This window comes from Mastomys coucha, unplaced genomic scaffold, assembly GCF_008632895.1.
Source record: "Mastomys coucha isolate ucsf_1 unplaced genomic scaffold, UCSF_Mcou_1 pScaffold14, whole genome shotgun sequence".
Lineage (NCBI taxonomy): Eukaryota > Metazoa > Chordata > Mammalia > Rodentia > Muridae > Mastomys > Mastomys coucha.
In genome coordinates, this window is record NW_022196896.1 from 41915387 (window position 1) to 41930466 (window position 15080).

Consider the following 15080-nt stretch of genomic DNA (forward strand, 5'->3'; position numbering starts at 1 on the left):
CTCTCTCTCTCTCTCTCTCTCTCTCTCTCTCTCTCTCTCTCTCTCTCTCTCTCTCTCTCTTTAGTTTTACAAGGCTGCACAGGGTTTCTCTGTTCAGCCCTGGCTGTTCTGGAACTCACTATGTAAACCAGGCTGGCCTTGAACTCATAAATCCTCCTGCGTCTGCCTCCCAAGTGCTGGGATTAAAGCGCCACCACTGCCCAGCCTATATCTGTCTCTTTAAATCTCTTTATATCTTTTATATCTGTTATTTTGTCTGGTTCTTATTTGTCCTTCTTCTCAACTGTAACTCTGTGTCACTGTCCCACCCTGTACTTGCTGTCCCACACCGCCCCTCAAAGAGGTCATTCTCTCAAATTTCTAAAGTGACATTTCAGTCCTTCCTCTCAAATGCAGTCCTTATCTGGCCAGCGACCATCAAACACCTGTAGGGGAGACTGGTGTGAAGTCACAGGGGTCATGTTTTGGGGCCCTGCTGAGCATCAAACTCAAGACCCTGTCCTCTACCTCTGAGCCACCTCCTTGGACTGACTCTGGCCCTCTACTGCTGAGCCACACCTCCTTGGGCCCACACATGGCAGAGCACCTGCCTGAAGTACCATGCATGGATTCACGTAAGAGATATACTTTACCTCTGACATTCTTTCCAAAGCCCATTGAAGAAACTTTTTTGTTCATTTGCTCACTTGTGTTTGATTTCTCCTTGATGATGTCATCGTCGCTAACAACGTCGGCAGAAAATTTTTTCTTTTTCTTGTGTCGAGGTGGAAGCTTTTTTGGAAAAGTAAACATTGGGAATATCACAAGAAACATTGCAATGGCACAAAGAAGGAATCCACTCCACCTAAAAAATTGGGAAATATCAGTTGTAGTTATGGCTCCAGTTTGGGAGTAAGAACAATTCAGAGAATGAGGTCTGTCAGGATAAAAGTTCAGAGAAAACATTTTACCTTCATCAATTATAAGGCAGAAGAGAACCGAACAAACTGAGAAAATAAACATCACTTGCCTTTCTGTGGTATGTATGGATGGAAAATTCATAATTATACTAGGACTATAGTGACTAATATACTCAACAACTTGATTGGGATTCATTCAAGAAGCCTGAACAGTTATGGGTCTGCTAAGACATTTCTTTCTGCTACAGTGTGCATTTCATAATAGTTTTAGTTTTATTTTGCTTTCCTTTGTTTAAACCTGAGAGTCACGTAGCCCAAAATGGCCTCAATTGATTACTGTTTCAGGGTGACTTGAACTGTATTATCTGCCTTCCTCTGCCTTCCAATGGCTAGGACGACAGGCTTGAGCCACCACACCAGGCTACAATAAATTTACTAGAACAAAAATAGACTGTCTCACATGATTTGAGGAGCAATACACACCACCACCCATTTTTTTGAGACAGGTCTCTCTGGGTATCCCTGCTTGTCCTAAAATACACTTTGTAGACCAGGCTGGCCTCAGACCCACAGAGATCTGCCTGCCTCTGCCTCCTGAGTGCTGGGACGGTGCATGCCGGGCTCACCCTTTTATTTTTCTTAAAAGAAAACAAATAACTCATGTTAAATGTGGGTTTTTTTCCCATCTTTTTTGACGCTGGTGATTGAAACTATACCCCCAACTCTGCATCCAGTGTGCATTTCTTATTGCTGATGGGGTTCAAATACTTTGCAAGTACTTAAGCACACATTGCTCATCCCCACTTATTCAGTCCTCAAAGTCTTTAACAAACATGACAGACATCAAGACTCTGAATGTTCACTGTTTTACATGAAGAACTTAAAACTACTGTACGGCAGAGGTGTCAGAAACAACCTCCCAGGAGTCCAAAAAGGTAGACAGCTCAACTTGCATCTTGCTTTGTGGTTTGTGTGCCAGAGAGCTACCTAGGGAGTGTAGCCAGTCTAGTGCTTGGGAAGGGTTAGGAATTCAAAATTTTGCTCAATACTTAAGTTGAAAGAAATAGGTTTTAAATGGGTGGTGGGTATCAGTGTTGGGGAACATAGTTAGGTCAACATGGCTTCTTCAGAACCTGGCTGCTTACAGGATTTCATCAGCCACTGCCCATACCACACCCCATTTGCCCTCTGGCCTTTGAGCTCCCCAAGCCTCGCCACTGTCCACCTCACGTACTCCCTCCTTGAGACGGCAGGCAGTGGACTCAGGGCAGTCATGAGTTGTGGCTTAGCTACATCTGGGCTTGGACCCTGTTCTCACCACGTATTAACTAAGGAATTTCAGCTGGGGAGCTGCCTTCATCAGACTGGTGTGTGGGCAAGTCTGTGGCCATTTTCTTTATAAACGATGGATGTGGGAGGACCCAGCCCAACTGCCGATGGTTCCACCCTGGACATGTAGCCCTGAGTTAGTGAGGGAATGATTTTACTTTTTCCAGTTGAATTTCTCATCTGAAAAGAAGGTTTAAAAATGCTTCTGAGAGTCATCAGATTTAAGTAAGATGGTACTCAGTTCTAACAGACCTAAAAAAGCACTTGCTCCAGACCAGCAGGTACTGTGCAACAAGCACCCACTCCAGACCAGCAGGTACTGTGCAACAGGTACCCACTCCAGACCAGCAGGTACTATGCAGCAAGCACCCACTCCAGACCAGCAGGTACTGTGCAACAAGCACCCACTCCAGACCAGCAGGTACTGTGCAGCAAGCACCCACTCCAGACCAACAGGTACTGTGCAGCAAGCACACACTCCAGACCAGCAGGTACTGTGCAGCAAGCACCCACTCCAGACCAGCAGGTACTGTGCAGCAAGCATGCACTCCAGACCAGCAGGTACTGTGCAGCAAGCACCCACTCCAGACCAGCAGGTACTGTGCAGCAGCTGCTTTGGTTTTGTTTGTAGTGTAGATACGCTCTCAGACCATATTTCCAACCTTCCCTTAGCCTGGGATGATGCAAAATTTCATGCAACCATTCAAGGTACTCTTGTTTTTAAATCTTGAGGTGCTTATTTAATACTAATGTGTTTTGATATGGCAGTAGTGTGCATGTGTGGAGGTCAGAAGACAATTTTGTAGCAACAGTCCTCTCCTTCAACCTTTATATAGTTCCTGGGAGGGACCAGGCTGGCGTATGCAGTACCTTTACCCACTGAGCTATTTTGCCAATCCCCTGGATACAGTCTAACAGCCCAGAGGAAGGGAAGAATTATAGCAAGCAAATACAAATGGGAGAGCTCAGGCTCAACTAAAAGCAAAGTAAACCAGCTCATGTTCTTCAATAGCCTCAAGAAATAACCATGTGAAGCATGCGACAGTGACAGCCTCTGAGCACACAGCTGGAGGGACACTAGGAGAAGCTGTGACAGGAGAAGATGCAGCACATGTTAGGAGAAGACACCCCCATAACAGTTAACACTGAAGGGCCCAGCTCTCCAAATCCTTCTCACGAAGCTTCAGTCAAGCCAGCCGCAGGTGCAGTAGACAGGGCATTGGCCCCACTCCTGTCAGTTCCCTACCCCAGCTCGTCACACACAGGCTTTATTTGAGTAATTCAACTTTACTGGATATTACTTGCCTGACCTATAAAATGGGCATGATGTTAAAACCTCCACTTGACTGTTAAAAGACTTAAATGATTATGTGTGTAAAGCTCTTATTAAAGTGCTCAACACACAGTAAGTGTCTAATAAATGCCAGCATAATGTCTCTCTTCACTCCTTCAGCCTCTATTCAATGAAAACACATCTTTGGTTCTAAGTATTGCATTCAATGAGAAACCAATTACCAGCAAGACTACCGAATTGGGGGGGTGGGGGAGGATGATACACTCTAATTCATTTTTTAAAACACTCAGATAGTTCCAAACTGACAGTCATTCATAGAATTAAGATTAAACCATCAAGCTAAAACTATCTAACTATTGCTAAAATTCAAAGCAATGAAGATGCCTTGGTCTGGGGCTGCAGGTCCATAATTCCGACTACTCGGAAGGCTGAGGCAGGAGGACTGCAAGTTCAAGGCCAGCCTTGGCTACAAGTGAGTCAAGGCCAGCCTGAGCAGCTTGCTGAGACTGGGAGTGAAAATAAAAACATAAAAGAGAAGAGTGGGAATATATCAAAGGGACAGGTAGCTAGCTTGCTGGGCCTGCCCAAGAACCTGCATTCAACCCCCTACTGAACTGCAAAAAACAAATAAACAAATAAAAACACCTACAGAAGGCCAGGATGTACAAGAAAGCCAAAACAAGAGGAACTGAGAGCTCTCCAGAGTCAACTCATTCCTCACAACAACCCTGTAACCTAGGCACAGAGAAGCAATTTCCCGAGATCCACACAGCTCTTAGGAGCACACTAGAGGAATTCAACTTGAGGGTCTGTGCTCCACAGTCTCTGCCATCAGCTGAATAGATGCCTGTTGACCAGAACACTGGTAAATGACAACATCAGGCACGGAGCCAACTAAGGCTCCCCTTGCCCTTCTGTTCGTGCATCTGTCTTTCCCTCCCCAAGTTCCCTTACTGCACTGGCCTCAGGATATCTACATAGCATACAGGGTGTACACTGGACATTCATAAGTATATTTTAGGAATCTGTTTTCTAACAATGAAAAACAATTTCTACTCTGACTCATTCCATAACTGTAATGAAAACAGCTGAGATCAAAATCTTTACTTTCTGTCTATACCTCAAAGGCCTTGCTATTTCCCCACCGCTGGCAAGGGTACCTCTTTGTATGACTCAAATGCTCTGCAGGCCAAGTCCACATAGGTCTTAGTCCGTCTACCTTCAATGGGGTTACAATAAAAATCAAAACTGTCAAATGGCCTCCTTAGTATCTGTTAACTGCTTAGAAATTTGTGTTAAACATATTTCCCACCAAGCACAGGGTCACATGGTTTTTGTCCTATAATAAAAATAGAGTAAAACATTCTATATTTTCACCTAATGGCTTTCCTATCATAAAGAAAGAACTTGTTTTACTCAAGTTAAAACACACATCTGGCTCTGCAGACAAACAGTAACCTACCTGATGCTGAAGTTGCCAGAGTCCAGAGCATCACTTGTGTAGCAGGACTCTCAAAGTCTAGCAAGTGAGAAGACAGCTAAATGTATATCACATATGTGAAAAAACTGTTTTCAAAAAGAAAATATATGCTCAGAGCGGAGAAATGGAAAAGTGGGACTGCAGATCTGAGCCCGAGAGGACAGGCACACACAGATCTGAGCCCAAGAGGACAGGTACACACAGATCTGAGCCCAAGAGGACAGGTACACACAGATCTGAGCCCAAGAGGACAGGCACACACAGATCTGAGCCTGAGGGGACGGGCACACACTCCATAGCTTTTGTCATCTCCACACTAACCATGGCCACCAGGAGAGAAGGACTCTCAACTGGGGAACACCTCTATCAGACTGGTGTGTGGGCAGTCTTTGGGTGTTTACTCTCTTAACGGTGGATATGAAGGGACCCAGCCCACTGCAGGTGGTTCGAACCCTAGGCAGGTGGCCCTGAGTTAGGTAAGGATGCAAGCTGAGCAAGCCATTAAAAGCATGTCAGCAAGCATCATTCATTCCTCCATTAAGAGCATGTCAGCAAGCATCATTCATTCCTCCATTAAGAGCATGTCAGCCAGCATCATTCATTCCTCCATTAAGAGCATGTCAGCCAGCATCATTCATTCCTCCATTAAGAGCATGTCAGCCAGCATCATTCCTCCATGGTTTCTGCTTCAAGCTCCGCCTTAAGACTAGCTGCATCCTTTCTACATTGTGATTCAAAAATAAAACATTTGAAAATTACCTATCATTTCTAAAGAAAAAAATTACTCAAAGTTAGAAATCCTCTCTGATATAAACTAACCAAACTAATTTCCTAGATAAACATTTATTTTCAGAAATTCTCTGTAGTTTTAGTAAATCCAGCTACATGAAAATAGTACTTTGTGTTATTTTCACAATAAGTCATAACCATGTAAATATACATTAAAAAAATAGAGAGTTTCTGCCTTAGCTTCCCTCAGTGATGGACTATAATCTGCAAACTGATATAAATCCTTTGCTCCCCCAAATTAGGTTTGGTCAGTGTTTTATCACAGCAACAAAAACCTAAGTGGAACAGAAAGTATTTTTTTCTCTACAGCACAGAAAAGGTAATGGCGCATGGGGTTAAAAGAGTCTTTCCGGAAAGTCCTCTCTGGGTCAACTTCCTGCACTCTACTTTGGACACAAGTGCCGCAGACGCCTCTGTGTTAACTTCCTGGTGCTGCTCTGACAAGCTCTCACATGTGGAGTGACTCACACACCAAGTGGATCGGTTCTAACAACACACTGACTGGATCAGCTCTTGGTTCTAGGCCTTGGTTATCTACTGCACATCACCTGTGAAAGTGTAGTCTGAAAAAGAACCCATCTTCCCTCCCTAACTTGTAGAGGCTCTGCCTGCAATTCTTTTGTTCACAGCCCTTCACCAATCTTCAAAACGAACTACCGGGATCTCCTCTTTAATCAGAAGAGGTTCTGAATCTGGCCACCTCCCTCCCCCTTCACCAAAGATACCTTCCCCCACAAAATCCTTAATATGAGCCCCCCTCTCCAAAGTCCCCTCACCACGTAAGGTACTGTATTCATAAGCTTTTGGGATAAGAAAATGGCTGTTTGTATGGGAATTATTCTCCCTACCATCTGTTATAGGCAATGCCTAGCTAGCTAGCTACCTTCCCCCCCAACCCCCGTTAGCTGGGGAAACTGTAAATGTGGAGTAGTAGTGACTGACCATCTTTAGTTAGAAGTGAAATAGAAAATGTGGGAAACACTTACCAGTTTCCAATGAAACGAGGATCGCTCTGATCAAGGCGAACAGGATTTCTGGGATCCACATAAAAGCCAATGAGTAGCCCACCTAACAGGTATCCTACTGCAGGGCCGAGTGCTCCCATGACATACATGATAGCTGGGGAGACACAAAGGAAAAGGGACAGACAGTCACATTACACAGACCTCATGTGTCACAGCTGTGTTCAGCGGCTGGTTTCTGAAACATTCATGCTGAGATTGGCCTTCAAGCCCTGCACTGCACTGTCCCCTCGTTCCTTCTTTCTGCATCAGAGTCACTTAAACAAGCTCACAGTAGCTTCTGCTTTGGCCTTTAATATGAGTATCCAGGCCATACTCTAAAGCCACTAAATTAAGACTTCTCTTTTTATTAGCATACTTGATTGCGTATAATAATGTGTTTTCATTGTGGTATTGTCATACTTACATAGGATATATTATCCACACCCTTAACTCTGCTCCCCTCATGCCAACCCCTCTCCTCTTCCCACCTAATCCCTACTCTGCTTTCATGTCTTTAATTTCTTTATGAATTAGTAAGTTTCTTCATGGTTGCTTAGAGGGTCCTGGGCAAGAGATTTAAATTCAATTTTAATAAGTAGAGCCCCAGGCTAGTTAATGAGGCTATATTGACTAACCAAAGAAAGGAAAGGAGAGGAGAGGAACAGGGTGGAGAGGAGAAGAAAGGAAGGGACTCTCCAAGAAGAAGAACAGTGGATGCCACTTGTCACAGCTGGGACATTCTAACAAGATGACAAATCTGGAGAGCAGAGTTATTCTGAATGCTGGGTTCAGTTGACAACGTGGCAGGCAACGGGCAGCCGCTGGTCAAGTGCCCACCCACTAATGTCTTACTAACTACCATTTTAGAATCAAATGAGGTTTTAGAATGCATTTGGTTCATTGCTAATTGAGGAAATTTACTTTAAAAAGAGTAAATATCCCTAGATGACACCATTTAGAAGGTCTATGTAGAAACCATCAACCACTGATGGACCAGAAAATAGTTTGTTAAAACCTGTCGAAAGAGCTGAGTGAGGATGTCTCGCTATACACAGGTCAGAAAGGCAGTCCCTGGGTTCAAAAAACTTTTGCCATCAAAATGAATTTGTGTCAAAAAAAGAACAAGGTTATCAGCATTATTTCATTGGGGTTTTTGAGACAGGGAGCTACCCCAGGCTATCCCTGACCTTCAGCTTCTCTTGCATTAGGCTCCAGGTTATGAAGGCACAGGTACACACACACACACACACACACACACACACACATACAGACACCCCACATGCCTCCACTTCTGCCTCTGCTTCATTTATCCACATTTCTATTTTCACCTCTATAATTTAAAATTCTGAAATGCCATGTTGGAAATCTTGAGGTGGGATATGAAATTCTTTGAAACTCACTGAAAACTCTTGATCCATTTTCTCCTACTAAACTTCATCTTTGGGGGCTGATCCTTAGACATTTTCAAGTCACTGCTGCATGCAAGGCGTCAATAACAGACACCGGTGTTAAGCATTTCTCATTTTACCTCTGTTATTCATTTGTAACCACCAAATAGATGGGATGTTTAAGCACCTAGCCTTCACATTGTTACCAGAAAGTTACCAGAGTGGCTTCACTCGACTTCATTATCTATACCTGAGTAAATATTGATCCTGTCACTGCTCTTAAATCACAGACAAGACCAAGGCTGCAATTTAATCCTTTTGCTCACCTTTCACACAGTTACAGATATAAGTCACAGTGCTCGTTTTACACTACCATACAACTGTGCTTCCATTGCCTGTGGAAGTTCAGAATAGAAACAAGCCTCATATAACTGGTGCCTTCCATGTTTAAATTAGGACTTTGACAAACACCTTGATAACCTCTCTGTCTACAGTCTCCTTTGTCAACCAAAGATAAAAAGCATTTCTCTCAGGTATGCACAGGAAGATAAAATTAATGTTTACAATGCTCAACAAGCCACACCCACTTAGAACTTAACACTATAATGAGGCCAAAGTGGATGTGAGTCACCGTCCCCAAACAGTTCTTCTGGTGTAAAAGGCTGTCTTATTCACAGGTCTGGAAGAGGTACTGTGGTCCCGCCGTTTTCACCTGGACACTATGGCATGGCTGCATGAAGAAGAGCGTGTGTGCAGCAACCCCACACAATTACCCAGCAGATGAAAATTCATCAGACAACAACCACCAGAAAACCTCAGCTACTTCATAAACTAGAGATGAAACTTTCAAAATTCGGGTATGTACTGCCTCTCTGCCCCTCTTCCACAATGGTTCCTGAATCTTGGGGGAGGGGTAATTCAGACATTTGTGGCTGAGCACTCTGAAACCTTGTGTAAGCGTCTCTAACCCTGTAACTCTTGCAGTCTACATGACGTCGACCAAGTACTACATGGGAGATAACCCCAAGTTCTCCCATCAACACAAGATGTAGCTTTGTCCCTTTCAGCCCCATAGCTGTGGACTTTGAGTGTCAGGATAGATGAGAAGACCCTTCTGTCGGTCTTGTTGGGACATGGAGGCCCTGAACTCCCTACTTAGGCCTCTACTATTTAAGCACTTTCTTCTTAAATCAAAGTATTCCAAATGAGTGTGTGTTGTTCCAGGCTGGAGCTTTCTGGGAGAGAGCTCTTGTCCTCCAGGTACTTTTCCTGCTTCCCCAGTGCAAAGGGCAAGGTTTCTCTTCAACTGTGCAAATCTCTTTAATCATTGCCTTCATTTTGTCTTCAGCTACCTGCCAACTTTAGATTAGCTCACGCTGCTTTCTTTGCCAAATTACATTTTTCGCATTTCTCTGCTCTATTACCAGCTCACTGTAAGTTTGGATTGAAACAGTAGCACCATGCCAGATTCTAATGTGATGTTGTCTTAAAATTCCTCTGTAGGAGGTAAGAATGAAGTCTGGGCAATTAACCAGCGTAGGGGTTAAGTAGAATGGTGATTCTCTCCCATGGTACCCCAGTAGGAGAACAGGAAACTCCTAAACCTAAGGTCTCTAAAGAGCAACTGTGGGCACTAGACAAGCCAGGACCTGGCTCATCTGCTCCTGAGTGGCCCTGGAGACCTCAGTAGAGACTAGAGAGAGCAGGCACAGTCACACTCTCCAGAATGTCCTCCACCCCTGTCGAACTGTCATTTCCACTTCAGAAAGAATTAGAAGATATTCCTCCTTCATCACAAAGTCCCTGGGTGGCACTGAAGGAGTCGCAGACAAGGTTGCTCAGGTGACTTGATTCCAACTCTACACTGTAGCTTTTTAATTCTACAACTTCTGTCTGATTCTTCAGCCCACCGCTCTACCCAGTCCTGAATCACAGGAAGTGATTCCAGAATTCCCAACAGCCCTTAGTTGTCCAGCCATACGCCTTGTGGAATATGGGAAACTGAGTGTCCCAAGCACAAGCAAAAAAGATTCCAGTATCATATCAGCCTTCAGAGGAAGGCCTATGGAAGCCTTTCTGGCTTCATACCCTATTACTGAATATGTAACTCCTTTAGCCGCGTCCTCTTTGAAAAGGCACTGGGCAAGCCAGGGTCATTGCAAAGGTAAATATGACTGACAAAGGGTCTCCCAGAGAAGAAACACATAAAACTATGATTCAAGGTGCATTAACTAGATGGGACATCAGAAATGTGTTGAAGCCTAGAGAGGAGGAAGGATTTGTTGTAGTAAGTCAAGGGAGAATGCTTTGTGTAAGCATGACAAGGTGTAAGCCTCTCAGGATGGAGGCAGAGCCAGCCGCATGGGCAAAGGCACTGAAGTCTGGAAGTGTGTTCAGGAAGCTGCAAGTATTTGTGGTACTTTACTTGGGGTAGGTAAAACTGAGAACACCTGGAAGATCTGAGAGTAAGTGGACTAAAAACTGTGGTAAGTTCATACACTACAATACTGCTCATCAGTCTTAAAGAACAAATTAATGATATATGCTAAAACATGGAGACATTTCAAAGTCTCAAATGCATGATGGAGACCCGCATATGGAGCCTCATCCTTAGACCTCAGTACATAGGCAACTGAGTGAGAGCGAGCGAGTAGATCCACTCCCCTGAGGGCAGTGAGAGCTGCCAGTGCCAGCGATAGTTTCTTCCACTGTGCAGTGTCCTGTGGAGATTTTGACTGTGGAGGAGAAAGTCACTTTCTCTGGGCAATGGAAGGTAGATGCCAACACCTAAGTTGGGGAGTCAGGCATAGTCCATGGTGCCTCCATCTTTGCTATCTCTCCTGACAAAGTCTGTGAATTCTGAGAACCCATGTGGCTGTCAGAGATTTCTCTGTTCAACTCATTCGTGCCGCATCCAGAGCCTGAGCGCTCAAGCGCACTTTCCCTTTCCCTCTCATTCTGCTTGTCTGTGGGTGGAATTCACTGAGGGAACCACTACCCTCAGCTAGAATGGACATCCTTTTTTCCTGTCTATTGAGTCTGTAAGGCCCTTTCTTCCAGTCAAAGCAAGCCCATTTCCTTTTGGCACATACCCCTGCTCATCTATCTGATCTTCACAGCCTGTTCTCCATTGGACCATGTCCCGAATGATTCACTGATAGCAGGTGACCAAACCAGGCCAGTCAGATGCTGTTCTCAGCCCAAAGATTCCCTCCATGCCCATATGGCCCAGCCCCAGACTTCTCCAGAACTTGGCTCAAACACCACTCTACAGAGCAGCCATGGGTCCCCGAAGGGTCTATGTGGGGAGAGATTCCCTAACTGTTTGATTGAGTAAATAAAGATGCAAGAAGCCAATCACTGGCTGAAGATATAGAGGCAGGTTTTCCAGGTCCCAGGAGGAAGATGAAGAGATGAGATTGAGAAAGGGCTTTTCAGACAGACTGTGGAGGGGAGAAGATGAACACCATGTAGGCCTGGGGACTATTAGATCCCGTGGTGGCCCCCACCACCTGATAAATTCTAATAGAGAATAGCTGGTAAGTTTAGGACAATAGATACTGAGCCCAATGGTTGTGTCATTTGACTGATTTTAAAATATTAAGATTGTCTAGTGTTTTCCATTCGTGACTATTCAGGTGGGCAAGAGAGAAGGAATGACGGTGGAGCAGTCATTGACGGTTGGCAGAGCCAACCATGGGGTGGTCTGTCAGTAGAACATGAGAGATAGCTCCAGGCAATCTCAGGAGGGACAGTTGTTGGGCAGCTTAGCAAGCCAGCTGTGGGAGCTGGGTGAGACAACCATTTCTGGCACCAGGCAAAGAGCAACCAGAGCCTGGTTGAGCTAGCCTTGGGAAATGGAGAGAGCTTGGACAGAGCTCTGGAGAAAAAGTAAGCATGGATTATAAAATTACACACAACAGGTCTACACACAGAGTCCAACACAAGCCATCACCACATCCTATTGCCTTGCCTGTTGAAATTGCCTTCAACATACAGATGTGGGATGTATTCATTGATCTCTTGGCAGCTGCCTCTTTCATGGGAATGTCAGTTCTGTGGGACCAGGGACTGTTCTTCATTGACTCATTATCGATGGCTGAGGATTGCTGACCATAAACTGATAAAGATGTGTTGAATGGAGACAAGATGAAGACTCAAGCTATGAATCTTAAGTAAATAAACAAAAGCAGTTAGACCTTCATCCTATGACAGTCTAAACAGTAGTTTACTGGCTTTCCGGAGAACCCTGTCTATCCTTGAGAGCCTCTCATTTTTCCTCCTATCCCAGAATCTCTGACTTACAAAGTTGGCACCTGTTGTTTACAGCCGCAGAGCCCTCAATTTTTCCTTTGCCGGACATGGTACATTACCCTCCCTAAGTGGAGTTTCTAGGGACCTCACAGCCTCCTTGTAACTGGACTGGATTGCCACACAAACATCTAAACTTGACCTTTTACTTATCAGAGTCTACATCTAAGCTAATCCCTGCCCCTAGCATCTCTCTACCCTTTACGTAGAGCTCTCTATGTCCCCATGGGACCAGGACTTACTTTCTCAGCTGCCCCATGGGGCTGTCACTAACATCAGGAATTGAGACAGACAGTGGATTAGTTATAAATATGAGTTGGGTCCAGGCTCAGAATCTGGGCTTGCACCTAAAACCATGCAGTGGACTTGTGTTCTATATACATGCCCGAGGTCCTCAAATGCCTATTGAACTTGGCATGGGACACAGTGATGGATGGACAAGTGTCATATGTGCTTAGTGACACAGCTGCTGAAGATAAGACACATGAAAAGCAATCCACACTTCTCTGCAATATCACAACTCTCCTTCCAATTGTGTTCAAATTCCTGGAACACTGCCAACAGACTTCATTGTACCAGAGCACCAGATTTAAAGCAAATATCCCTTTCCTCATTCCTTCTGCTCACCAGTACAGGGATAACGGCTCCTTATTCTCAGTTATTTTGAGAAGTGATTTTTCTTTTCCTTTTAGAAAATTCAATTACTTTGACACAGACTTGACAGCAAAGACCAGCTGCCACAGCAGTCGGGGAACAGTCTGTCACCTGCTAAGGCATCCAGGGAGCATCTCAGGTCATGACAGAGAGGGGCATGGGCCTTAAATAGATCCCTCACTTCTCCTTCTACCAGCAACCATTGATCTGCATTAAGAATCGTCCCATATTCACTTCTCCTACTGGATCACCCTGTCCAGCTTTGATATAAGGGGAGGCGCCAAGTCTTTTATTTTTTTAATTGATTTAACTTTTATTGCATTATGATGAGAAAAGTTACATGATTTCAATTTATCTGAATTTGTTAACATTTAAAAACATATTTTAAGTAAATAGAATTAAATCACATTCTTGTTTCCCTTTTGTATCCCAACTCCTCCAAGAGACCTCCCCTTCAATACCTACAATATCTTTTTTGTCATATTCCTTAAAATTTATAAAATATTATAACAATAAAAATAAGTATTATAAAAGTTGTATGATATAAAACAACAATCAATTTAACCGTCTTATGTAGATGCTCATCACAGCAATAGTGAAAACACATTTTTCTCAATATAAATTTTAAATAACTCCAAACATATTAACTGTATATTTCAAAATAATACATCACTACTAGTATTTTCTTAAATGAACATAAATATATAAAGTCTTTTTGTTTGTTTTGTAATTAGTAGAGTTTAAAATCTTGGTTCTTACTGTGGTACAAGCCCAAAATAAGAACAAATTTTAGACATTGGATTTCATTATAATAAGGCTGTACTTCAATGACCCTTACATCACCAAAGGATTTTACCTCTACCGTAGCTAAGCTGAGAGTTGACAGTTCTGCTACACCAAGAAATGAATTGTAGGTACAATTTTGGATACAGACTTCCTGCTATGGTCAAAGCTATTTGACTTGAGTGAGTGACTTTATTCTCAGCCCACAGAGAACAGGTTACATTCATTTAAGAAATGGTGTAAGTATTAAGATGGTCTATTCATAAAGTCATTCACCAACTGTTTCAATGAACAATGGTTCTGCTTAGAGGATGGCACAGACACTGGGTAAGGGTAAGAATTTGGTTCATTAGCTGTGATAATTTGGAAAAGCATTCATCTCAGAGAAAGAGTAACTTATAAAGTCCTCTTCTTCAAACTTGATACAAGAGTTACAAACATCAAGCAAAGCATTCAGTCTCACTCTTTGTTGTTTTCTTACAAGCAACCTCCCTAGTTAATTGTCTATGTTTCTTTTGGATATATAAATACTTTTGAAATATGTAAGCTGCTCTGAAAACCCTAGTATAGTGTAAAAACATGAAATAAACAATGCTACTAATAAAGAGGCTGAGATAGGAAAAGCAAGATTTCAAGACCCTTATGTTGTACACAGCCAGACACTGTCACAAGCAAATAACCTGAAAGTGTATATAGGTTGTAAAATATTAGATCTATTTCTCCAATTACCAAATTAGAGAGATCATTGGATGACAATCAACAAATTTCTAATTCCTCATATTATTGGAGTTCAATCAATTAGGATATGTTGGTACTATTAATTTTCATATTAAGATATTACAAAAAAGTAATTGTCACTTCCTGTTGTTTTTGTTGTAAGAGGTAGAATTAAGTTTGTGTGGATTTGTTGAAAGATTACTTTCTTGCTTCTTCTAGGGTGTAGTTTAGCTCCTTATGTTGATGTTTTCCATCTATTATCCTTTGTAGGACTGGATTTGTGGAAAGATACTGTGTAAATTTTGTTTTTCATGGAATATCTTGTTTTCTCCATCTATGGTAATTGAGAGTTTTGCTGGGTATGGTAGCCTGGGCTAGCATTTGTGTTCTTGTAAGGTCTGTATGACATCTGCCCAGGATCTTCTAGCTTTC

The 15080-nt window shown here is 43.2% G+C and overlaps 1 protein-coding gene across 6 annotated transcripts in view; it reads right to left on the reverse strand.

Annotated features, from left to right (window-relative positions):
* Slco5a1 (solute carrier organic anion transporter family member 5A1) overlaps positions 1-15080 on the reverse strand; it is a 130235-nt gene that overhangs the window by 65171 nt on the left and 49984 nt on the right. For all 6 annotated transcript variants that reach the window (XM_031366881.1, XM_031366882.1, XM_031366883.1 and 3 more), the window contains 2 exons: positions 6778-6910; positions 633-844 (listed from right to left, as the gene is read on the reverse strand). In XM_031366881.1, coding sequence (XP_031222741.1) covers positions 633-844; positions 6778-6910 — 345 coding nt within the window. The remainder of the gene's footprint in view (positions 1-632; positions 845-6777; positions 6911-15080) is intronic.